General features: G+C 37.2%; 1 protein-coding gene across 10 annotated transcripts in view; it reads left to right on the top strand.

Annotated features, from left to right (window-relative positions):
• The window catches only part of WDPCP (WD repeat containing planar cell polarity effector), a 301,344-nt gene that overhangs the window by 154,174 nt on the left and 119,408 nt on the right, over positions 1–27,762 (top strand). For all 10 annotated transcript variants that reach the window (XM_054701619.1, XM_054701618.1, XM_037527477.2 and 7 more), the window contains 3 exons: positions 10,905–11,093; positions 15,336–15,459; positions 26,401–26,464. In XM_054701619.1, the coding sequence (XP_054557594.1) occupies positions 10,905–11,093; positions 15,336–15,459; positions 26,401–26,464 (377 nt within the window). The remainder of the gene's footprint in view (positions 1–10,904; positions 11,094–15,335; positions 15,460–26,400; positions 26,465–27,762) is intronic.

Raw genomic sequence — 27,762 nt, 5'->3', positions numbered from 1 at the left:
ACAGATCCACTCAGAGAGCCAGCTTTTAAATTCATTTATTTTCACTGTTCTTTATTTTATATTTATTACCTTAATTGTTTCCTTCTTTACACCTTCTTTAGGTCTAATTTGTTCTTTCCTTAGTTGCTTAATGTGGAAGCCTGGATTTTTTTTATTGTAGACCTTCTTTTTAATTGAGGTTTTTTTATTTTATATATTTTTACATCATTTTTCATCTTTGTACAATGTATGCATTTTCATTTTGGTTATAGTCCCTGTAAAATCCACACCACCCTTGTTTTGATGCTACTCCCTTCTCCTCCGCACCCCCTGTAGTGTGGTTTTGGTTTATAGTTGCCTGTTGATTTTGATTTTTACTTTATCATAATTAGTCATTTTCCTGATCCCTTATTTGGGTCTTCTATATTCCTGCTATAAGTGAGACCATCCAGTAGTTTTCTTTTTCTTTCTGGCTTATTTCACTGAGCATGATCCCTTCCAGCTCCATCCATGTTGCTGCAAATGGCACGAGTTTATCTCTTTTGATTGCTGAGTAATATTCCATTGTGTATATGTACCACATCTTCTTGATCCAGTCATCTATTTTTGGGCATTTGGGTTGTTTCCATAGCTTACCTATTGTAAATAGTGCTGCAATAAACATAGGGGTGCAGGGGCCTCCCTGATGGTGCAGGCGGTTGAGCACAGCACTGTGAAGCTATCCGCAGCTTCTGCAGTGCCTGTTCGATCCCCGCCAGCCTCGGAGCAACCCACATGGCAGCAGACCTATCCTGTCTCACCTGCTGCTCCCCTCAGCAGTGTACTTCAGTTGATCTGCCTGTTCTGTTCCCCGCTCTGGTGAATACTCTCACCCTCCCGCGCATCTGGCTTGTACCCCGGCTCTATTATAAATAAAATAAATCTTTAAAAGAAATTAAAAAAATAAACATTAGGGGTGCAGGTGCCCTTTTGAATTAATGTTTTTGTGTCCTTTGGGTAGACATCTAGGAGTGGAATTGCTGGACCATACGGAAGCTCCATTTTTAGCAGATTGAGGAACCTCCACACAGCTTTTCATAGTGGTTGGACCAGTTTGTGCTCCCATCAGCAATGTAGGAGAGTTCCTTTTTCTCCACATCCTCACCAACATTTGTTATGGCTAGTTTTTTTTTAATATGTGCCATTCTCACTGGTGTAAGGTGGTATCTCATTGTAGTTTTGATTTGCATTTCTCTAATTGATATTTTTAAAGATAGAAATTACTGTATAAATACTGCTATACATCTCATACATTTTGATCTTACATACAAGATTATTGATTAATGTCTACTTATTTGGTGATTTTCAGATATCTTTCCATATTGCTATCTAATTTAATTTTGTTGTGGTCAGAGAACTACTGTTTATAATTTCAAAACATTTACATTTATTGAGACTTGCTTTATCATCTAGAATAACATCCTGGTTGCTATTATATGTGCACTTTAAAAGAATGTATAGTCTGCTATTGTTGGGTGGAAGTATTTTAGAAATGTAAATTAGGTCAAATTCATTATTACAGTTTTTTAAGTATTTTTAATTTTTACTGATTTTCTGTTTACATGTTCTCTCTACTAGTGTGAAGGCTAAAATCTCCAATGATAATTGTAGGTTTGATTTTTTTTAGTTCTCTGTTTTTGTTATTTTATGGTTCTGTTATATGCATTGAAGGTTGCAATGTTTCTTTCAGCTCTTTATTATAAAGGTATATAATTTTAAGTGAATTTATTTTTATTTCAGTTATTAAAGAATTGCTGTTGTCTTCTGGCATGTATTATATCAGAAGCAAAGTCTATAGTGATTCATACCTTTGTATATTGTATCTTTTTTCCTATGGCTTCTTCTTAAGATTTTATCTTTAACAACTTTTGAACAATTTGAATACATATTAGTTTTTCTTTTCTCTTGCTTAAAGTGCTGCTTAAGGAATAGAGTCAACAGATTTCATGTTTTTGGCTTCTTGCAAAGTTTCCCTGCATTATTATCTACTGCAAAGAAAACACCCTGATTTATGAGAACTTCCAGGGCTTGACTACAGGCAGAAAAACTTTTGTTGTTAGTATTTGTTGATTCCACCAACACAAAAAGAATAGTAAAATTTTACTGCTAAGTATAGGCAGGGCAATTCCTCAGATTCCCTATCAAGTTGAGTCCTGTTAGATATAGTGCAAGTTCTCATTTTTATGTGACTTGAAGTTACTATGAAGAATTTTGACATCTTTCTCATGAATCAATTTTTTAAAAACCTGAAGCCTATAAACAATTCCAGTTAAATTATAATAATAAAAATTAAAAAATTCATTAACATTTTATATATTTTATGGTTTACAAAGATTTTACATAATTTTTTGGTTTAGCTTTATCATTATTTGTACTGAGAAGTTTTTGTAGTCACTCAATCTGTAAATACTGGCTGAAGAAAAAAATATTTCACAGCCAGCCTTGTTTAAAAGATTTTAAAGAACTGCTTAGAGGACTTAGTACTTATTGTCATTTGATTACACAGAAATTGTCAGTTTCAAATGAGATCATCCATTTTAAAAGGTGATAGAATAGATTGCCACTCATCTTTGTTTTGTCTTCTGTTCCCTTAAGAAGTGGATTTCCTTTTTCCTCTTTTTTGGAAGGAAGAAATAATTTATCTTGATATTAATATGGTTGTTTAAATTATATACATTGAGTATAGGGCTATACAATAGTATTTTTAAATGAATTTTAAAAATAATTTTATTCAGGGCCTCCCTGTTGGCACAGCGATTGAGTGCTGGGCTGCGAAGCTGCCTGCAGCCTCTGTAGTGCCGGTTCGATCCCCGACCACCGGGTGAGGGTCCCACATGGCGCGCAGACCTCTCCTGCGGCTCCCGCTTCTCCCCTCAGCCATGTACTTCGTCAGTCTGCCTGTACTGTTCCCCGTTCTGGCTCTGGTGAATTCTCTCACCCTCCCGCACATCTGACTGTATCCAGTGCTTGTATAAATAAATAAATAAATCTTTAAAAAATAATGATTTTATTCAGGTAACATTGATTAATAATACTAAATGTGATTCAGAGGTATAGGACATACCTCTTCAGATGTATGTCACCACACTCACCACTAAGACACCCATAGCCTTAGCCTCCACCATAGTTCATTGGGTCCTCTCTGTTTTTTCCTCTCCATTCTCCCCACCTGCCTCTGGTAGAGGGGAAATCTACACAGATTTCTAGTGTTTGTTAACTGATTTTGACTGACCTTTTATTTTTCTATAGTCCCTCTGTAACTGAAATCATGCATTATTTATCTTTCTCCTGAGTTCTTTTACTTAGCATTTTAACCTCCTGTTTCATCCATGTTGTCACAAATGGCAAGAGTTTATCTTTTCTTATTGCTGAGCAGTATTCTGTTATGTGTGCATACTCCATCTCCTTAATCTACTCATCTGTCTTGAATACTTAGGTTGTTTCCATAACTTAACTCTAGTAAATAGTGACACAGTGAACACAGGAGCATATATTCCTTAGATTTAGTGTTTTTGCAATCTTCAGATGCCTGTGACTGGAATTGCTGGATCATCTGGTAGATTAATATTTTGAGAAATGAATTTTCTTTTATTTTAAAAAGGAGAAAACAATTTATATTGTACCAAGTTATTTTATAACAAATACTACTTGTGAAAGAGATCAATATCGGAGCAGCACCCACCGCTGGGGCAGACCGGGCGTGCAGGGGAGCGTGTCCCCGGCACCGGCATTTTGCAGCAGGGACCTTTCTTGCTGGAGACTGTGTGAACCCAGCAGAAGGCTCACCGAGGAGCCAGAGGTAAGCTGGGAGGCTTGCCCATGCCGGGCGCCTTCTAGCCTGCAGTTCCAGCCCAGAGGGGAGCAGCACCCACCGCTGGGGCAGACCAGGCATGCAGGGGAGCACGTTCCCGCATCACCATTTTGCAGCAGGGACCTTTCTTTGCTGGAGACTTGTGAACCCAGCAGAAGTTCCCCAGAGGAGCCAGAGGTGAGCTGGGAAGGTCGCCCAAGATGCCGGCCAGTACCAGCAACACAGTGTCACAAGGAATACGGCAAATTAGAAAACAGGCAGTAGGGAGTAGAAAAACCACATGCAACCCAGCAACTCCTCAGCAAAAAAGCACACCGCAAAAAGAAAACCATCTACCAGATTGCAACGACAGTAACTTGGAAGAACTTCTGAGCCTTCCAGATAGAGAATTTAAAATTGCGGTGATTAAAAAACTGACAGAAGTCATAAAGGAAAACAATGATAAGGGGGAAATAATTAATGACCAGAAGAATGAAATTGAGTCCCTAAAGAGGGAAGTAAAAGAAATGCAGGAGATCAAAGAATTAATGGAGACGCTAAAGAACTCTGGGAAAAGCAATGAAAGCAGAATAGATGAAATGGAAGAACGAATAAGTACTCTTGAAGACACAGAAATAAAAAGAACTAAAACAGAAAAGGAAGGAGAAGTACGAAGGAAAAAGACCGAAGAAAGACTTCGGGAACTATCTGACTCCATGAGGAAAGGAAATATAAGAGTTATAGGAATCCCAGAAGGAGAGGAGAGAGATGTAGGAACAGAGAAAATATTCAAGGATATAATTGAAGAGAACTTCCCAAACGCTAAGAAGGAGCTGAAAATTGATATACAAGAAGCAAGAAGAACACCAAACTTCCATGACGAAAGGAAAAATACAGCAAGACACATAATAGTAAAGCTCCCAAGAATCCAAGACAAGGAAAAAATAATGAAACTGACAAGAGGGAAGAAACAAATAACATTCAAAGGGAAACCAATCAGACTGACATCAGACTTCTCTGAAGAAACACTACGGGCAAGGAGAGAGTGGAGGGACATAGTCAACAGACTCCAAGAAAACAGATGCCAACCAAGAATACTCTATCCCGCAAAGCTCTCCTTCCTCTATGAAGAAAGAATAAGGACCTTCCCAGACAAACAGAAACTCTGGAATTTTATTACGACTAAACCCCCACTCCAAAAAATACTACAAGGAGTCCTAAAGCCAGAACCTCAGAAGGACGAATAACAACAAAAGAAGGCCAAAGAAAGTTATTAAAAGAATAAATAAATAAAATCAAAGGAAAGACAAACACAATGGCAAATACAGATGCTAACATATCAATACTAACTCTAAATGTAAATGGACTAAACTCTTCAATAAAAAGACACAGAGTTGCAGACGGGATTAAGAAACAAAACCCAACCTTTTGCTGTCTCCAGGAAACACATTTAGCTACAAAAGATAAAAATAGACTCAAAGTTAAAGGATGGAAAACAATTCTACAAGCAAATGGACCAAAAAAGAAGGCAGGAACAGCTATACTCATATCAGATAAAACAGATTTCAAACTTAAAAAGGTAAAATGAGACCCCAGTGGTCATTACATTATGATCAAGGGGACAATACTTCAAGAAGAAATAACACTCATTAACATATTCACCAAACGAAGGAGCACCAAAATATATCAGACAACTATTGGCATCTCTGAAAACAGACATCAGAGAAAACACATACGTAGTGGGAGACTTCAACACACCACTATCAACAATGGATAGATCAACAAGACAAAAAATAAGTAAAGACACTAAAGCTCTAAATAAGGATCTGGAGTGCTTGGGCTTAATAGACATATATAGAACACTAAACCCAAAAAAATCTGAGTATACATTTTTCTCAAGCGCACATGGATCATTCTCCAGGATCGATCATATACTGGGGCACAAGACAAACATCAACAGATACACCAAGACTGAAATCATACCAACCATCTTTTCTGACCATGAAGGCATCAAACTAGAAATAAACCATAAAAAGAAGGCAAGGTACTCTCCTACCTCGTGGAGATTGAAACCCACACTACTGGAAGTCCACTGGACTAACGAGGAGATCAAAGAAGAAATTAAAAAATTCTTTGAATTGAATGACAAGGAGGACACCAATTTCCTAAATGTATGGGATGCAGCAAACGCAGTAATAAGAGGAAAATATATAGCAATAGATGCTCACATCAAGAAACAAGAAAGAACTCAAAGAAACAACCTAATCTCGAAGCTCAAAGATCTAGAAAAAGAACAAAAAAAAACCCAAAACCAGTAGAAGAAAAGAAATAATAAAAACCAAAGCAGAAATAAATGAAATTGAAACTAAAAAAACAATCCAAAAGATCAATGAAACCAAGAGCTGGTTCTTCGAAAAAATAAATAAAATAGATAAACCCCTAGCCAGGCTCACAAGGGCAACAAGGGAGAAAGCACAAATAAATAGGATAATAAATGAAAGAGGAGAAATCACAACGGACACAGCAGAAATCAAAGAATAATTAATAACTACTATGAACAGTTATATGGAAACAAGTTCAACAATCTAGAGGAGATGGACAAATTCCTACAACTCTACAATCACCCAAAGCTAGATAAAGAAGAAATAGAACACCTAAACAGACCAATTACAAGCAGCGAAATTGAAATGGTAATCAAAAACCTCCCCCAAAACAAAATCCCAGGACCTGATGGATTTACAAATGAATTCTACCAAACATTCAGAGACGAATTGGTGCCTATCCTTCACAAACTCTTCCAAAAAATTGAGAAGGAAGGTATAATACCTAACACGTTCTATGAAGCCAACATTACACTAATACCAAAACCGAACAAGGACAACACAAAAAAAGAAAACTACAGGCCAATCTCCCTAATGAACACTGATGCAAAAATCCTCAATAAAATTTTAGCTATCAGAATCCAACAGTGTATCCATAAGATAATTCACCACGACCAAGTAGGGTTCATTCCAGGGACACAAGGATGGTTCAACATCCGAAAATCAATCAACGTTATCCAACACATCAACAAAAAGAAATATAAAAACCATATGATAATATCAATAGATGCCGAGAAAGCTTTCGACAAAGTGCAACACGCATTCATGATAAAAGCCCTTGAAATTCTTGGGATACAAGGAACATACCTCAACATCATAAAGGCCATATACGACAAGCCAACAGCCAGTATCATTCTCAATGGTGAAAAGCTGAAAGCATTTCCATTAAGATCTGGAACAAGACAAGGATGTCCACTCTCACCACTGCTTTTCAATATAATACTGGAAGTCCTAGCCAGAGCAGTAAGACAAGAGAAAGACATACAAGGAATCCAAATAGGAAAAGAAGAAGTCAAACTATCACTATTTGCAGATGGTATGATAATATACATAGAGAACCTCAAAAACTCCACAGAAAAACTAATTGAACTCATCAATCAGTTCAGCAAAGTGGCAGGATACAAAATCAACATGCAAAAGTCAGAAGCCTTCCTAAACACTAACAATAAATCTGAAGAAGAAGAAATGAAAAAAACCATCCCCTTTATTATCGAAACAAAAAAAATCAAATATTTGGGAATAAATCTAAAAAAGAGGTAAAGGACCTTTACAAAGAAAACTATAAAACACTGTTAAAAGAAATAGAAGAAGATACAAAGAAATGGAAAGACATCCCCTGCTCATGGATTGGAAGAATAAACATTACTAAAATGGCCATCCTACCAAAAGCAATATACCGATTCAATGCTATTCCAATCAAAATTTCAATGTTATTCTTCAAAGAAATAGAACAATTATTGATGAAATTCATATGGAATCACCAAAAACCCCGAATAGCCAAAGCTCTCCTGATAAAAAAAAAAAGAAGGGAATGGAGGCATCACACTCCCAGATTTCAGGCTATACTACAAAGCCATAATCATCAAAACTGCATGGTATTGGAACAAGAACAGACACACAGACCAATGGAATCGAATAGAAAATCCAGAAATAAACCCACAGATTTATGGTCAACTAATATTTGACAAAGGAGCAAAGAATATGCATTGGAGCAAAGAAAGTCTGTTCAATAAATGGTGCTGGGAAAACTGGGCTGCTACATGCAAAAGAATGAAGCTTGACTACTACCTCACACCATACACAATAACCAACTCAAAATGGATTAAAGAACTAGACATAAAACCTGAAACCATAAAATACATAGAAGGAAATATAGGCGAAACACTACGTGATATTCACATCAAAGACATCTTTGTGTCACATCAAAGACACATCAAAGACACATCACCCAAAGCAGTGATAGTGAAGGCAAAGATAAACAGCTGGGACTACATCAAATTAAAGAGCTTCTGCACAGCAAAAGAGACAATAACAAAAACAAAGAGAAACCCACCAACTGGGAAACATTTTTGCACACAACACTAATGATAAAGAATTGATCACAAAAATCTGCAAAGAGCTGATGAGACTCAACAACAACAAAAAAAATAAGCCAGTCAAAAAATGGTCAGAAGAGCTAAAAAGAAACTTCTCTGAAGAGGAAATGCAAATGGCCAACAGGCATATGAAAAAATGTTCAACATCACTTGTAATCAGGGAAATGCAAATCAAAACTACCATGAGATACCATCTTACACCAGTGAGAATGGCACATATTAAAAAAACTAGCAACAACAAATGTTGGCGAGGGTGTGGAGAAAAAGGAACTCTTCTGCACTGTTGGTGGGAGTGCAAACTGGTCCAACCACTATGGAGAGCTGTGTGGAGATTTCTGGACCTACTAAACATAGAGCTTCCATAGGATCCAGCAATTCCACTCCTAGGTATTTACCCAAAGGACACAGAAACATCAATTCCAAAGAGCACCCGCACCCCTATGTTTATAGCAGCACTATTTACAATAGCTAAGCTTTGGAAACAGCCCAAATGCCCAAAAATAGATGACTGGATCAAGAAGATGTGGTACATATATACCATGGAATATTACTCAGCATTCAAAAAAGATAAACACATGCAATTTGCAGCAACATGGATGGCACTGGAAGGGATCATGCTCAGCGAAATAAGCCAGAAAGAAAAAGAAAAATACCGGATGGTCTCACTCATAGCAGGAATCTAGAAAACTTAAATAAGGGACCAGGAAAATGAATAACTATAAGAAAGTGAAAATCAAAATCAACAAAAATTTATGAACCAGAGACACTTTTGGGGTTTGGGTGGAGGGAGGGGAGGGATTGGGGTCAAAATGGGGGTTTGCAATTGTATGGGGAATATAAAAATAAAATCTATTATTTAAAAAAAAAAAAAGAGATCAATATCAGGAATAATAGAGATCATTTCTTATTTCAACAGAAGAGATTAATCTCTAAATGTCAATTTAAAATTGATATGTGATATATATGATGAATCAATTTAAAGTACTCATTAATAAAAACAGACTTTAAAGCATTTATATAATCACATTATATCTGTCATATATTTATACTCCCCCTTTTTTTTTTTAAAGATTTATTTATTTATACAAGAACTGGGGTACAGTCAGAAGCGTGGGAGGGTGAGAGAATTCACCAGAGCCAGAGCGGGGAACAGAACAGACAGACCGATGAAATACACTGCTGAGGGGAGCAGCGGGCACAGCAGGAAAAGTCTGCGCGCCATGTGGGACCCTTGCCGGCAGCCAGGGATCAAACTGGCGCTGCAGAGGCTGCGGGCAGCTTCACAGCCCAGCGCTCAACCGCTGCGCCACCTGGGAGGCCCACTCCCCCTTCATTTTAACAGCTGAAAACATGGGACTTACATGCAGGTCACAGCTTATGAAGGTTGTCAATAAGAATTTTGTTTGTATCAAAACCCTCTTTTTATTTTCATTTTTTTAACTGCATCAGAGACATCCTAGCTTTATTAAAAGGCCTATACTACAGTCATAAAAACACAAAATGTTCCATCAATTTAATAACCCTCACCCTGCCCCCCAAAAAAAACCCCAGTAGTGGAAAATTGAAGTGCCCTTTGACCAGGGGTGTGGGGGGCTATGTCTCATGGCACCATACCTGGCTTTTGATACAGTTGTTGCTATGAGGTTGGGGGATAGCAATTGTCCTGTGGGAGCTACCTTTCACCAGGGTTGAGGATCCTCACTTCTTTTTGCTCAGCTTCTGCATGCAACCCATTTTGTCCAGCAGGCCAGAGGCAACACCTCATTGGGTTTGTAACAGTCAACCAGTAAAGTAATTCCTTGACACTGGGGGCCCAGGTTTTAATACTCTCCATGCTCAGGAGCTCGTCCATATCTTTCTCCAGCTCTGCCTGGCAGTAATAGAGGTGAGTGAGTGGCTCTAGAATCTACTCCTCTGGGCTGAGGTGCTTCCATAGTTCCTTAAGGTCATACTTGACCATGATCTTCCCTTGGCACCTCACAGGAACTTGGTGGTCTGTGATGCCAGGGCCTTATCCTGTAGCCCCAGAAAAGCACTGCAAGAAGACTCTGAGACCTGGGCCCACACTGTCCAGCCAGTGGGCCAGGGCCGCTGTTCACCATGGCAGCTCCAGGGCCAAGTGCATGGGTTGGGCCTCTCCTTGCGCTATGCCTCCTCCCAGCTGCAAGGGCACCAGGTGGACTTGCCCAGGACTGCAGCAGCATGCGGAGCCCTGGGGCCTGGCCTGCCAGTAGCCACCCACGGTCACCTCCCAAGCCGCCCCAAACCTTGTCTTTTAAATGTGCCAAAGAGACCTAAACAACTGTTGGTAAAAATAGGGTTAGCTATTGTGGTTGTCCTAAAAATTATTTTCATGTTTATTGTATTTTAATATACAATGAAAATTAGCTGATGATGTGCTGAATGATAAACATAAGCTAGATGGAGTTGGTAGGTGGCATACAAAATGAAAATTTAACCACAGAACCATATTAGTTTTCATCTTCAAAATCACACATTCCTAGCATTTATGAAGGAAATGATGGATTGCTGTTTTTTTTCTTAATGGAAAAGTTACTCTGTTTCTGTTGTTCTACTTTCTATTTTAAGTTTCACTTGACTTTACTTTTTTTGTGACAGGTATCTTCACACGAGGACAGTTGGGCCTGGTAGACATTATCTTCCAGTACATTCACTGTGGTGAGATCTCTGAGGCAATCAACATCCTGAGCAGTATGAACTGGGACACTCTTGGCCACCAGTGCTTTATCTGTTTGAGTGCCATTGTCAACCATCTTCTTAGACAAAAGCTCACTCCAGAAAGAGAAGGTTAGATTTGAAATAGACTTTATAAATGGGTTTATGTTTACATAAAGCATATTTTATTGAGTCAGTTATTTTTGAGGATGTTTTGAGTTATTAGAGAGTAAAAGACAAAATTATTACTGCCTTTTTAAAACAAAACAAATTATTACTGCCTTTTTAAAACAAAATATCAATTGATTCTTACTGTATAGAATTTGACAACTTTCCATATACTTACATTGGAACTCACAATGCTGTCCTTGTCCATTTCAATCTAAGTTCATGTGTAAAATATGCTCAGATTTCAAACTTGGATCAAGCATTTCACTGCTCTGTAGGGTCTGTATGACAAAAGCCACTAAACAAAAGTCCTTATTTCTCCCTCACTTTAAACATCAATATTTCTCTCACACCCCGGGTTTTTTTGTCTACACAGTAGTTCTTATCACTGTGTGGTGTGTGTGTGTGTGTGTATGTGTGAATGTGAATTGAAGCACAGGCTGCTTTCTTGTCTTCACTCCCTTCTTCCTGCTTAAATTTCCCTACTTTCCTTCAGTAAGTGATTTTGCCCATAGGATCTCAGATTATTATTGTCAAAAGAGAGACAATAGTATATTACATGTAATACTGAAAAAAAATTATATAGTCAATTATCCAGTTTATATTGTACTATATAAGTTATTCACTTAATGTAAAATGTACCTAAACTTTCTTTTTTTTTGTATTATCAAATTTTTTTAGATTAATCATCATTTAGAAAATTTGTGGGGTACAGCTTCCCACCCGAACATGTGACATGCTTCACTCATTCTCCACCAAACTTCTAGTGCTACTACATGCCATGTTTTCCCATTTTATCCTCTTCCTCTCCCCACTTCGTCCCCAGTAATTTCCATATTTTTCACATAGTCTAGAAGTTATTTTTGTTTTACTTTGACTGTTTTCTGTGGTTAAGTACATCCTACAAATGAGTGCTATCACTAGGTAGTTGTCTTTCACTTTCTGACTTACTTCACTTAGCATAATCACCTGGAAATCCATGCATACTTGTCACAAAGGACATGATTTCATCATTTTTATATTTAAACTTTTTTTTTAAGATTTATTTATTTTATTTTATTTATACAAGCACCGGGGCCTCCCCGGTGGCGCAGCGGTTGAGCGCTGGGTTGCGAAGCTGCCCGCGGCCTCTGCAGCGCCGGTTGGATCCCCGGCTGCTCCCCGGCCACCGGAGGAGGGTCCCACATGGCGCGCAGACCTCTCCTGCCGCCCGCTGCTCCCCTCAGCAGTGTACTTCGGTCCTTCTGCCTGCTCTGCTCCCCGCTCTGGCTCTGGTGAATTCTCTCACCCTCCCGCGCTTCTGACTGTACCCGGTGCTTATACGAATAAATAAATAAATAAATTTTTAAAAAAAAAAAAAAAATATATATATATACACACACACACAAGCACCGGTACAGTCAGAAGTGCGGGAGGGTGAGAGAATTCACCAGAGCCAGGGCCTCCCCGGTGGCGCAGTGGTTGAGTGCAGGGTTGCCAAGCTGCCTGCAGCCTCTGCAGCGCCGGTTGGATCCCCGGCCGCGGGGCGAGGGTCCCACATGCGTGCAGACCTCTGCTGCCGCCCGCTGCTCCCCTCAGCAGTGTACTTCGTCAGTCTGCCTATTCTGCTCTCCACTCTGGCTCTGGTGAATTCTCTCACCCTCCGGGTCATCTGACTGTACCCAATGCTTGTATAAATAAATCTTTTAAAAAAAATTCTCCAGAGCCAGAGCAGGGAGCAGAACAGGCAGAAAGACCGAAGTACACTGCTGAGGGGAACAGTGGGCGGCAGGAGAGGTCTGCGCGCCATGTGGGACCCTTGCTGGCAGCCGGGGTCATACGGGTGCTACAGAGGCTGTGGGCAGCTTCACAGCCCAGGCTCAACCGCTGCGCCACCAGGGGAGGCCCATATTAAAACATTTTTTCATTTGCATCTTTATTTCAAATTCTTTGCAATAAATATTGACATTAATAGTGGGAAATCATGCCACATGATTTGGTAACTTAAATCCAGGAAAGCACTAAATCTGTTGAAAGGATTTACTGGAGAGGGTTTTTTTTCCCTCCTGTTTTGTTTGCATGTTTACAGATTCTTTTATTCCATTTCATTATATTTTCAAAGTAAACAGGAAGTTGTTTAGATATAATCCTGTACATAACCATTATTTTAGTAATTTTAAACAATCAGTGAGTACATGTTCCAACAGGAAGCTTTCATCATAGAAGGTTTGCTCAGCTCACAAGAGGTTCACAATAAATAATGACGTTAATTAAATTCACTTTTGGGTAACAATTCAACCTATCTATGGAAATTCCAGTATTTCTCTAGTGAACAAAAGCCTAGCACTCTGTTTGACCCACAGTAGGTACTCAATGAATTTTAATTAAAAATAAAAAGTTTAACTTCAGAGTTTCATTAGGGGACTTCAAAGTTACCAGGTATTACTATAACATTTCTGCCTGTAGAAATATCTCATGTAATTATTTCTTAGTATTGGCACATTATCAGGACTGGGTATAGAGTAAAGAAAGCCTATGAAGGTACACCCCGTCTATACAAAAGAGCCTAACTTCACAGTTGTAAAAGAAAAGAAATATGGAGAATATAAAATTGAATCTCAGAACACTGAGAAATTGCTAGCACCTTAGTGAACATGTGCTGTAAGATTGCTGTATTATAAGAAAGACTCTTAAGGAACTCACAAATGGGCATTAATAAAGGATATTTTCAAGGAACCATATTGGGAAGACAGGGAAATAAAAACTTGTATGATACTAGTAAAATAAAACTCAATGTTTGGTTTTCAGAATAGGAATATTTTAAGTATGTGTGCACATATGTATACACATGCATTCCCCCACCCCCGCCAAGTAACTACAAAACACATTTCTAAAACATTCAGAATTCCTTTCTATTGAGATTTATTCTATCTAAATCTAGCAAATTTGACATGGTAATTTGTTTTCCTTTTATTAGTGGAACCCAGTGAGCTTTTATTTGTAACCATGTTGTGTTATCTTTGAGATCTTCATTTCTGCTTTAAACATCAAGCTGGGCTATCTAATGAATCTGTAACTGTGCTTGGAGTTACAAGTATTCCATAGGCTAGAACGTTTCAGATGTACGAAACATGCTGTCAAGAAAACAAGCAATGGCAAGAGAGTCTGGCTTGTTTTCATAATAACATTGCTGTATTCAATTTTAATCTGAATTGACTGCTGCTTTGAAAGAAAATACCCCTAAAGTTCATCTTACTTTACTGTCTAGATTTGAGATTTAAAAAAAGAAATTACTAACAGCTTAGCCAAGTCCATAGCAATTACTTTGATGAGGTATTTAATATTTTCAAACCCAAATATGCCTAAAACTAAAGAGTTTTACTAAATCAGGAATATTCAACCCGATGCTAGTAGCATAAAAATCAATGGCATCTTACTGTGAACAGTGTTGTTCTCATACATACTCATGTTCTTGCCATTTGGTAATTACATAACTTTCAGGTATTTCTGGGCAGAAACACAACCCCTTAGGCATGTCTTGGTAAAACTGTGAAGCAGGCAAATAAATCCTTTTTCTCCCAATCTCTGGTTTATCAAAAACCATTCTCCAATCCTTTCCTAGGAAGGTGTCAGTTGACCCAGCTCAAATTATCATGTTTTTCCCTCCCAGTGGTGTTAATTTTCACTCTTAGACAAAACCAAGAATCTTGTTGTTTAGGAAAGGATTTAGAGACAGTTAGGGATTTCCATGAGTTTTAAAAGTTTTAATAGATATTTTACTTCATAAAGCTGCTTTTATTTGTATTTTTTTAAACATTCGTAATACTGATTTCAGTTCCCAGTGCAGGAACCTTTTTTCCCTTCAGCTGAAGAGAGTTAAATGTTGAGTACACTGTGAGTTGATTTTACTGGAAATACTAGTTCAAACTGTGTTACTTTGATGAGTCACTGTTTTAATTACCCATTTGTGGTGAGAGGTTGGTTCATTATGAATTTCTTCAGTTTTGACAGCTTTTTGTTGCTCAGAGTCATTGTCAGCTTTGCCTCAAGTGAAAGTTTATACACAGGTTTGTTTTTGTACCAGCTGTCATATTTTAATTTCATCTTTCCTGCAACAAGCTCACATTTCATCCAAGTTTGCAAAACCTGACTGACTGCAAACATGAGTATTCTGTTGTAATTGAAGGAGTTTCACTTGTTTAGTGCTGCTATGTTTGAAATCCACAGCACAGCTTGAGGCAAGCCTTGGAACCTTCTATGCTCCAACAAGACCACTACTGGATACAACTATATTGGAATATAGAGACCAAATCAGCAAATATGCAAGACGATTCTTCCATCACTTGCTCAGGTGAATAGTATCTTTGAATTGATTAGTATTATACTGGTTATTATTTAAGAAAAGGTCTTTCATTAAAATAATATGATTGTTTTCTAATAGCCCATCCACTAAGGGAAAAATCTTCTCTTGATATTCTTAATTTCTTATTTTCCTTTCAACGAATATATTGAGTACTATTTAGGGCTTTTATATCATTACTGTACATTAATATAACATCCTTTTTAATATGGAAGTTAAAAATATGTAAAGTTGCAGATATATAAAACTGATTTATGATTTAATTGTGCTGTTAGCTCCTAGTTTTCATTGAAGCTAAAAATATGAATGTGCTGTTAAGTTCTGAGACAGTCATTGGTTTGCTTTTATTTCAAATTACCATAGAAAGATTTATCTGTTGTCCTCTCCTCTGTGACAAGTAACTGGCTTCACTGTACCTCTTTTCTCTGCTTTAAATGGGTAGTAAGCTTCCTTTAACCTTAGGGGTTATGTGAAAATTTAGGTAATTATGTCAAGAATTATTCTGAGAAAAGTACTTAGGAAGTTGAAGGATAAGTACAAACAGAATATTTCATAAAGTTTAAAAAATAGAGGAATAGGTATAGAAAGACTGACAGTATTCAGATATATGTGAATGGGTCAATATTATAAACTAAAGCAAAGAGTGATTAGCATGAGATTTTAGGATAGAATGGAGTGGATTAAGAAAGAAATGATAGGAACAGGCACATGGAGTTTCCAAGGTAACAGTAATACTCCATTTCTTAAGATGAATGGGGTCTATAACAGGGCCCATTAAAAATTACTCTTTTAGCTGAATATTTATTTTGTATATCTTATATAGATATCTTTATAACAGAAAGTAATAGAATTTTCACTCCATATACCGAAAGTATTACAGTGAGTTGAATTTAGACTTTCAATTTTTGTTTAGAATGTAACTTTTAGTTCTTTTTAACTCTTTCAAGCAATCTCAGATAAAGCCACATGTTTTGTTCCTCAGAACAATCTTGTTAAGATTGTATCATCACTTGACAAATGAGTCAACTATTTAGAAAGTGGCACTTTGATCTCTATCCAGCAGTGAAGCCTTTGGAAAAGTCTTTTTTTTAACTGAGAAATGTTAATATATTTCAAGAATTAGGAATGTTGCCTTTTTTATCTAAATGACTTTAGCATTTCCGAAGAGTCCCTTCACTCTGAAGGAGGCAGTACTTTCTGTATGAACATATGCCCCAAAATACTGACAATGATGGCACATGTATATGAACTTAGGGCTTTAGTTTTTGCTCTTTGCCACTATTTTGTTTTCTGTTTCTGGGGAATATGAATGAATTCACCTCCTGCTGGAAGATCCCAGAGAGATTAGCATGAATCAAGACGTTTTGGAAGCATATTCTTGGTGGCCTCACAATGTCTCTGGCCTCTCAGATTTAACCCAGTCATTTGGCTGTGCATAAGCATTGCATTTCATAAGCTGCTGGCTGTAAAATGCTCATTCTGCTAATAATAACACTACTAGTGTACATATTTTTTATTGGTTTTCTGCAGATGCAGCATTATAATTATTCTTTGGCTGTACTTTGATGAGGTCACTAATATCATCATTATTATACTCTAGCTTTTCTTGTGTGATTATATCTGGAATTGAACATTTTCTCTCTATAATAGGGTTTTCATATTTCCTTTTTTGCATATTTTACTTCTGTTTCAGTTATATATAGTAAGTATACATAAATTCTTTTGACAATAGGCTATCTATGACATTATTTTTAAAAACGGTAACTTCAGAAGACATAAAATGAGTTAGCTTCAGTTGGAACCATTATTTTGTTTAATTGGTTGCTAAGAAATTCTCCCTAGAGAAGGAGAAACAGGCCACATACTTTTCTGTATTTGTCTAGTACTAGAATTGTAGTACTCCCTCTCTTTTGGTTTGCTAGTATTTTTTTTTTAAGATTTATTTATTTTTATATAAGAGCTGGGGTATAGGCCAGAGGCGTGGGGGGTGGTGAGAGGATTCACCAGAGACAGAGTGGGGAGCAGAACAGGCAGAAGGACCAAAATACACTGCTGAGGGGAGCAGCAGGCGTGACAGGAGAGGTCTGCTGCGCCATGTGGGATTCTCACCGGCCCGCTGGGATCGAACCTGTACTGCGGCTGCAGACATCTTCACGGTGCTGCGCTCAACCCGCTGCACCACCGGGGAGGCCCTGGTTTGCTAGTATTTTAATACTCTAAAAAAAGTTACTAGATAATGGAATGAGTCTTTAAGTAAAGATCATCATAAGAAATTTTAAATTTTGGCCTCCCCTGGTGGCGCAGCGGTTGAGTGCTGGGCTGCAAAGCTGCCCGCAGCCTCTGCAGCACCAGTTCAATCCCCGGCCGCAGGTGAGGGTCCCACATGGCGCGACAGATGTCTCCTGCCGTGCTCACTGTTCCCCTCAGCAGTGTTCATCAGTCTGCCTGTTCAATTCCCCGCTCTGGCACTGGTGAATTCTCTCACCCTCCTGCGCTTCTGACTGTACCCAGTGCTTGTGTAAATAAATAAATAAATCTCTTTTTTAAAAAAAAAGAAATTTTAAATTAAAGTGAAGAAGAGGACCTCATGGAGAGTGGTATGAGCCTAAGACCACATCCTGGTAAAGCTGAGAAAAAAAAACTAAGATTGCTGGGTACAGACTAGATTCTTTTGATAAAGAAGTATAAAATATTACATTGATTTTAATTTCATGGAACGGCTAAGGGGTGATGTTACAATATGAATTTGTGATAATAGGCTTATATACAATGTGGGTTATTAAAATGTTATTGTATACATTTATTTTTATCATATGAGTAGAGGATATCCACACATCTCTTTGTTTTTTATCTTTACCAAATATGAAAAAGTATGGCAGCCTCCTTCCAAATTCAAATGAATCTGAACTTAAAACTTTGCATATCCTTTCCTGAGACCTTTTTATGTGTTCAGTCATCAGTTTTCATAAAGAAATACTTGCTTAGCAGGGGTAGGAAGGGACAGTGTAGTATAGAGGGTAACAGTTGGGAATTTTGAATATAGATACACTTTTAATTTGTAAATAAATCATGGTACCTACTGTATTGTGATGTTGTGAGAATTATTATTATATATAATGTAATATAATAAATATATGGTAAATAGTGCTGCAGTAAACATGGGAGTGCAATATTCTTTTCGTTTTCTAGATTCCCACTATGAGTGAGACCATCCAGTATTTTTCTTTTTCTTTCTGGCTTATTTCACTGAGCATGATCCCTTCCAGCTCCATCAATGTTGCTGCAAATTGCATGTGTTTATCTTTTTTGAATGCTAAGTAATATTCCATGGTGTATATGTACCATATCTTCTTGATCCAGCCATCTATTTTTGGGCATTTGGGTTGTTTCCAAAGCTTAGCTATTGTAAACAGTGCTGCTATAAACATAGGGGTGCAGGTGCTCTTTGGAATTAATGTTTCTGTGTCCTTTGGGTAAATACCTAGGAGTAGAATTGCTGGATCATATGGAAGCTCTATCTTTAGTAGGTTGAGGAATTTCCACACAGCATTCCATAGTGGTTGGACCAGTTTGCACTCCCACCAACAGTGCAGAAGAGTTCCTTTTTCTCCACAACCTCGCCAACATTTGTTGTTGCTAGTTTTTTTAATATGTGCCATTCTGACTGTTGTGAGATGGTATCTCATTGTAGTTTTGATTTGCATTTCCCTGATTGCAAGTGATGTTGAACATTTTTTTCATATGCCTGTTTGCCATTTGTATTTCCTCTTTGGAGAAGTTTCTTTTTAGCTCTTCTGCCCATTTTTTGACTGTATTATTTTCTTTATTTTTGTTGAGTCTCTTCAGCTCTTTGTAGATTTTTGTAATCAGTTCTTTATCATTAATGTTGTGTGCAAAAATGTTCTCCCAGACGGTGGGGTTTCTCTTTGTTTTGGTTATTGTCTCTTTTGCTGTACAGAAACTCTTTAATTTAATGTAGTCCCAGCTGTTTATCTTTGCCTTCACTGTCACTGCTTTGGGCCATGTGTCTGTAAAGATGTCTTTGAGGTGCATGTCATGTAGTGTTTCGCCTATATTTTCTTCTATATATTTTATGGTTTCAGGTCTTATGTCTAGTTCTTTAATCCATTTTGAGTTGGTTTTTGTGCATGGGGTAAGGTAGTAGTCAAGCTTCATTCTTTTGCATGTAGTGACCCAGTATTCCCAGCACCATTTATTTTATTTATTTTATTTTTTTAAGATTCATTTAGTTATTTATACAAGCACTGAGTACATTCAGAAGCGCAAGAAGGTGAGAGAATTCACCAGAGCCAGAGCAGGGAGCAGAGCAGGCAGAAGAGCGGAAGTACACTGCTGAGGGGAGCAGCGGGCGGCAGGAGAGGTCTGCGTGCCATGTGGGACCCTCCTCCGGTGGCCGGGGAGAAGCTGGGGATTGAACCAACGCTACAGAGGCTGCAGGCAGCTTTGCAACCCAGCGCTCAACCGCTGCGCCACCAGGGAGGCCCCCAGCACCATTAATTGAACAAACTTTCTTTGCTCCAGTGCATATTCTTTGCTCCTTTGTCAAAGATTAGTTGACCATAAATCTGTGGGTTTATTTCTGGGTTTTCTATTTGGTTCCATTGGTCCATGTGTCTGTTCTGGTTCCAATACCATGCAGTTTTGATTATTATGGCTTTGTAATATAGTTTGAAATCTGGGAGAGTGATGCCTCCATTCCCTTCTTTTTTTTTCAGGAGGGTTTTGGCTATTCAGGGTTTTTGGTGGCTCCATATGAATTTCATCAATATTTTTTCTATTTCTTTGAAGAATGACATTGAAATTTTAATTGGAATAGCATTGAAGATTGTAGATTGTAGCATTGCAATCTGTAAATTGCTTTTGGTGTGATGGCCATTTTGATAATGTTAATTCTTCCAATCCATGAGCAGGGGATGTTTTTCCATTTCTTTGTGTCTACTTCTATTTCTTTTAACAGTGTTTTATAGTTTTCTTTGTATAGGTCCTTTACTTCTTTTGTTAGGTTTATTCCCAGGTATTTGATTGTTTTTGTGTCAATAATAAAAGGCATGGTTTTCTTGATTTCTTCTTCTTCAGATTTATTGTTTGCGTATAGGAAGGCTACTGATTTTTGTGCGTTGATGTATCCTGCCACTTTACTAATCTGATTCATTAGTTTAATTAGTTTTTCTGTGGAGTTTTTGGGGTTCTCTATGTATAGTATCATATCATCTGCAAATAGTGATAGTTTGACTTCTTCCTTGCCTATTTGAATTCCTTGTATGTCTTTCTCTTGTCTTATTGCTCTGTCTAGGACTTCCAGTATTATGTTGAAATGCAGTGGTGAGAGTGGACATCCTTGTCTTGTTCCAGATCTTAATGGGAATGCTCTCAGCTTTTCACCATTGAGAATGATATTGGCTGTGGGTTTGTCATATATGGCCTTTTATGATGTTGAGGTATGTTCCTTGTATCCCGAGAATTTCAAGGGCCTTTATCATAGATGGTTGTTGTACTTTGTCGAATGCTTTCTCAGCATTTATGGATATTATCATATGGTTTTTATGCAATATTCCTTTCAAATCATTGTTTTTTTAATTTTTAAGGTAGATGCCTGGGAGTGGAATTTCTGGGTAATATGGCAGATACACTTTTATTCTTTTGTGAAAGCTCCAGTCTACAGTCCCACCAGCAATGTGGGAGGGCTTCCTTATCTCTCCATCCTTGCTAGCACTTGTTGGTTTTGGTCTTTTTGATATGGGTCATTTTCATTGGTGTGAGGTATCTCACTGTAGTTTTGATTTGCATTTCCCTGATGATAAGTGATGATGAGTATTTTTTCATGTGTCTGTTTGCTGTCTGTATGTCTGCTTTGGAGAAGTGCCTGAGTAGCTCTTATGCCCATTTGTTTGACTGGGTTGTTTTCCTTTTGTTCAGTTGTGTGAGTTCTTGGTAGAGCTTCCATATCAGCTCCTTTTCAGATATATGCTGTGCAAATATTTTCTCCCATTTAGAAAGGATATCTTTTTTTTTAAGCTACTTTTTCTTTCATCTTGCAGAAGCGTTTTAATTTAATGTAGCCCCAGTTGTCTATATTCTCTTATTTTTCTTGCTGTTGGAGAAGACTCCCTCAAGACATCATTGAAGCTTGTTGCAAAGTATTTTGCCTATGTTTTTATATATTATGGTTTCAGGTCTTACATCCAAGTCTTTTATCCATTTTGAATTGATTTTTGTATATAGTGTGAGAGAGTGGTCTAATGTCGTTCTTTTGCATGTGGCTTTCCAGTTTTCCCAACACCAGTTATTGAAGAAGCTATCCATATTCCAGCGTATGTTCTTGATTCCCTTTGTTGTAGATTAACTGTCCATATGACAATGGATTTATTTCAGGGTCCTCAATTCTACTCCACTGGTCTGTGTGTATCTGTTTTTGTTCCAATACTAGGCTGTTTTAATTATTATGGCTTTATAGTATAATCTGAAGTCTGGAAGTGTGATACCACCATTTTTTAAAAAAATATCAGGATCAGCACCATTTCTTAAAGAGGCTCTCCTTTTCCCATTGTATGGTTATGGCAGCTTTATCATAAATTAAGTACTGATACATATGTGGATTTATTTCTGGGCTTTCAATTCTGTTCCATTCTTTGTATTTATTTTGTGCCATCACCATATTGTTTTTAACACTGTTACTTTACAGTAAAGTTTGAAGTCAGGTAATGTGATATATCTCTTTCTCTTCTTTTTTCATCAAGACTGCTTTTACTATTCAAGGTCTTTTGTGGTTCCATATAAAATTCATTGTTTTAAAAAAATTTCTTTGAAGAATATTGTTGGTATTTTGTTTTTTTGTTTTTTTTTTTTTTAATAGAGGCATGTTTTATTTATTTATTTATTTGTTTGTTCATTTGTTTTGTTTATACATGCACTGGGTACAGTCAGAAGCGCGGGAGGGTGAGAGAATTCACCAGAGCCAGAGCGGGGAGCAGAACAGGCAGAAGGACCGAAGTACACTGCTGAGGGGAGCAGCGGGTGGCAGGAGAGGTCTGCGCACCATGTGGGACCCTCCTCCGGTGGCCGGGGAGCAGCCGGGAATCGAACCGGCGCCGCAGAGGCTGCGGGCAGCTTCGCAACCCAGCGCTCTACCGCTGCGCCACCGGGGAGGCCCATATTGTTGGTATTTTGATGGGGATTGTATAAATTTAATATATTGCTTTAGGCAGGACAATCATTTTTATTATATTGGGTCTCCTGATCCATGAATATGGGATATCCTTCCATCTCCTTATCATTAAATCTCTTAATAATGTTTCATAGTTGTTGTATAGATCTTTCACACCCTTAATTATTAATAGGCTAATTCCAAAGTATCTGATTGCTTTTGAGGCAATTGTAAATGGAGATATTTTATTGCTTTCTAATATGATTAAGAGCTGATTTCTTATCCCAAACCATGTAAATCAGAAAGTAACAAGTTGCCATTTAATGTATAAAAAAAAGAATAAACCCTAAACCTACATTCGTTAAAACTATCCTTTAAAAATGAATGAGTGCAAAAGAATGAAACTGGCTACTATCTCATCCCATGCATAAAAACTAACTCAAAATGTATAAAAGAATTGAACATAAGACCTGAAACCATAAAATATTTGGAAGAAAATATAGGTAAAACACTACATGACATACCTCTCAGTAACATCTTTAAAGACACATCCCCCAAAGCAAAGAAAGTTAAGGAAAAGATAAATAGCTGGGGTTACATCAAACTGAAAAGTTTCTGTACAGCAAAAGAGACATTAGCCAACACAAAGAGATATCCTACTGATTGGGAGAAAATTTTTGCACTCCATACAACTGTTAAGGGACTGATCACAAAGATCTACAAAGAACTCACACGACTCAACAAAAAGTATACAATCCAGTCAAAAAAGGGCAGAAGAGCTAAAAAGATACTTCTCCAAAGAGGAAATATATGAACAACAAATATATGATAAAATGTTCAACATCACTTATAATCAGGGAAATATAAATCAAAACCACAATGAGATGTTACCTCACACCAGTGAGAAGGGCACATAGTGAAAAACTGGCAACAACAAATGCTGGCGAGGATGTGGAGAAAAAGGAACTCTCCTACACTACTGGTGGGAATGTAAACTGGTCCAACCACCATGGCAAGTTGGGTGAAGGTTCCTCAAATTACTAAAAATGAAACTACCATAATGACCCAGCAATTCCACTCCTAGGAATCTACCCAATGAACACAAACATTAATTTGAAAGGAAGCCTGCACTCCTATGTTTATCACAGCACTATGTACAATAGCTAAGATATGGAAATGACCTAAATGCCCAAAAAACAGATGAGTGGATCAAGAAGATGTGGTAGATATACACAGTGGAATACTACTCAGCAATCAAAAAGATAAACTCATGCCATTTGCAGCAACATGAATGGAGCTGGAAGGGATTATGCCCAGTGAAATAAGGCAGAAGGAAAGAGAAAAATATCAGATGGTTTCACTTACAGGAGGAATAGAGGTGAACCAAATAAGGGATGGGGTGGGGAGACAAAATTAACAGGCAACTTCAGATCAGAGACATTCTGCAGGGGAGTTAGAGGGAGAGGGATTAAATCAGGGTGGGAAAAGCACAAGAGCCTGGTGGCAGCTCATAGGTGACTTGGTGGTGGGAATTTTTTGAGGACTAAACCTGAGAGGAGAAAGTATCATTGTACAGAAATGAACAATGATGTAAAATATAATAAATTTTTTTAAAAATATATAAAAATAAAAATGAATGAGGATTAGGGTATTTCCAGATAAAAGGTAAAGCAGTTCATTGCTTACTGACCTGGGTTAGAGGAAATGTTAAAGGAAGTGCTTCAGGTTGAAATGAAAAAACACTAGGGACCTACTCAAAAGCATGGGACAAAGAAATAAAGAATACCCATAAAAATAACTACATAGGTAAATATAAAAGCCAGCATTAATTACATGTGTTCATCCATTCTTCACCCGAGATCAGTGAACATCTTTATGGCCATTTCTTAGAACTGTTTATCAAGTAAATCACTCCTCTCTCTTTCACTAAGTTTTTTTCTTCCTGGTTGTTTCATTTGAAATATATTCCTGTATTTCCTTATTTTGCTACATCGTTTGTTTGTGTTCCTATATATTAGATAAAATAGCTACCTCCCCAGTCTTAGGAGTGACTCCATGTAGTGATGCAGAGGGAGATTGCAAATAAGGCACTCACCAGCCTTTGTTCCTTGAGAGCACCTCTTTAGGCCACTAGATGTGTTACAAACCTGAAGCCTGCCCCTCAGACTAAAAATGTCAGGACAAGTAAAGGGATCTCTTTCATGGAAAGACTTGGGTGTTTTTCAGTCCGCTGTCTCTGCAGTGCCCTGAGGATGGTAATCTGCCAAGAACTGTCTCTCCAATTTTTACAGTCTCGTGAAACTCAGGAATGTAAGCTCCCGACCCCTTGGCCTGCATAGCCAGGTGATCAAGGGGTGTTCTCTCAGTGGAAAAATGAACTAGGAAAGAAAACTAAGAAGATGAAGTCTATGAAATAGAAAAAAAAAATGACAACCCAAATGCAAAGAAAGAGAGTGGGATTTAATAAGGGTTAAATGCAGCCAAAAGGGCACGTAAAATGAGAACTTATCTTTATGTTTGATCATTAGAAAATAGATAACTACTATTGAAACACTGCAGTGGAATGGGGACAAATGCAAAATGGCTGTACATGTACTGGCAAGCAGGACAATTTGCTTATCCTTTGGCCTCTTCTCATTAGCTCTCACCTACACCAACTAGGCAATAAATCAGTAACCTATCTGAAACCAGACACTCTTCAAGTAAATGCAATTGCCTTCTGATCTTCCATAGTTGAGTAAAAATACTAGTAAGAAGGATCATTGAGAGATGGGGATAATAGCAATCAAACATACTCTGGAAATTGTGAAGTATCTCAGGTTCTGGACTTAGCAACTAATAGGTAATAATGTCTTGTTTGAATTTTAATTATCTTAGCTACTTTAATATGTGATCTGTTAATAATATAATTAGAATCTTTTCTGGTAAGATTTATTTGAAATCTCATGTTTTATTACCATAGTTCCCAATACAAAATGAAAAACAAAACACAGAGCTGTTTAGTTAACTGCTGATTTTAAAGTCAGAAAATTGTAGTTTTATCTGTATAAATCTCAGCGCTCAGACCAAATAAAGATGACCCATCCTTCCAAAAACTTGTGCAATGTTCATGACATGATTTTCTCTCAGGATCTTAAACTTTCTATAAATGTGATTAACTTAAACTGCTATTTTCATGTATCTTAGCCAAAATTTAAGCCTTTACAAAGAAAATTCTCAAAAAGTAAACTATAGGAAAGCATATGATTATGAAAAGTAAGTAGAAAGGTAATATTAAAAAAATACTTAGAAACCATTTATATTGTTATTTTACAATGTAAAATACAGCCTTATTTGTATTTTTCCAAAATGCACAAATATAAGACTTTTATAATAATGCAACATTTGACTTTTTAACTTTTACCTAAGAAACCCATATATAGTTACATGATGTAGTAATGACTCTTCCTATATTCTCCAAATCCCCAAACTTTTTCTTACAAAACACAAAAAGTAAAAAACTATGAGAAGCACTGCCCTACATTCAGCATTACCTACTCTGAGTTATACTTACCCATGAAAGTTGCTCTGATGGCCTCAACAGGCGCTGTGCTTCACTTAGCTCCTGCGAAGTGCAGTAACACTTCACATATGGAAGATCCTAGCAGGCTAAATCCCTTCTGTCTGAAAATATTTTTCCCATCACAACAAAAACAGTAACACATAAACAGTTTTCTACTTTTATATAGTTTTGTTCACAACTAACATATAACATTTCTTCCTTGTAGGTATCAGAGATTTGAAAAGGCATTTCTACTAGCTGTTGACATTGGTGCTCGTGACCTGTTTATGGTGAGTCATTCTCAGAGATGATTTTGTGCATTCAGTTCTAAGGCTGAGTAAGTTGTCAGCTTTTGTGGCCATTAAAAAGGATTAGTGTCATTTGTGCCTTCGATACACTGTGGGAAAGCATTATTCCATCTTGGCTTGCAGCTTTGCCTTCTTAGAACTGGTCAATAGCCATCTAGTCGCTTTTGACTTGTTGACATTTTTCGTTGCCAAGGTCCAAAGGACTTTTTATGTTTTTCTAAGAATTTATAATTCTTGAACTTTTCTCTTCATGTACCTTGATGTAAGGGGATGACATCTTTCTATCTAATAAGCTTAAATGTCTTTCTAATCCATTCTCTGAAGAGGTATAGTTGCAGGAGCCAGGACATAGGGCAAAACAGATCCCATAGATCTTTAATATGCTCATTTGGTTCTTCATTTTAGTGAGAAAAAACAAAATCATTAATGTTCCCACTTGTGTTTTTAAAGTAACCACGGTGCAAAGTGGATCTATGGAGTTAGAAAATCACATACACATTAACCCTCTTGTATTAGCTACAGAAGCTACAGAAGAGAAAACTTGATCAGGTTCATACAGATACTTGTATTGTGTATCAGGTTCTTACAAGATTTTTCACCACAAAGCACAGCGAAATTAGATCAACAAAGAAGGGGTTTCTTTCTTGCATATTCTACTTCACAGAGATTTCATTGTTGCCAAACAATAAAACAAAAACTTCTAGAAAACAACATCTGGAAGGCTCTTTTCTTGAATCTTAGGCACAATGAAGATACTTTGTAGTTTAAATTAAGCTTTGATGCTTTAAATGTTAATATGGGGTTGTGACATTAGGTCATTTGTCTTTGGAATAACTTTATTTAAATTCTAACTGCATATCCTTCATTTAAATTGTGCTTTCACTGGTCATGAAAAAAATTTTAATTACTTTCACAAGTATGAACCTTCTGCTATTTGTCATTTGTATTTGTTATGTCTAATTGAAGACATTAGTATATTGAGGGGAAGGTGTTACTATTTTCATCAGAATCTATGCATACAAACATCACAATGTCAGAAATTTAATTACAACACTTAAGATTTTTCTGACCCCATTGACTTTTCCATTTTTATCTCCATCTCTTCACCTCTTCCATTACCCAATCAAGGTTTTTGCTTTTTTTCCCCATATTTCTTTATTTTTTAGATCTGTAGTGTCCATCTTTTTTCTAGCTAGATAAAAACCAAAGACATAAAAAGTATTTAAATGTTTAGTGTCTGGCAAATTTTTCCTCTTGGTGATTTATGTTATTCTCTGATT

The sequence above is a fragment of the Talpa occidentalis genome, unplaced genomic scaffold, assembly GCF_014898055.3.
Source record: "Talpa occidentalis isolate TD23 unplaced genomic scaffold, MPIMG_talOcc4v2.1 talOcc4.5, whole genome shotgun sequence".
NCBI classification, from domain to species: domain Eukaryota; kingdom Metazoa; phylum Chordata; class Mammalia; order Eulipotyphla; family Talpidae; genus Talpa; species Talpa occidentalis.
This window is presented reverse-complemented; position numbering and strand designations above follow the sequence as displayed.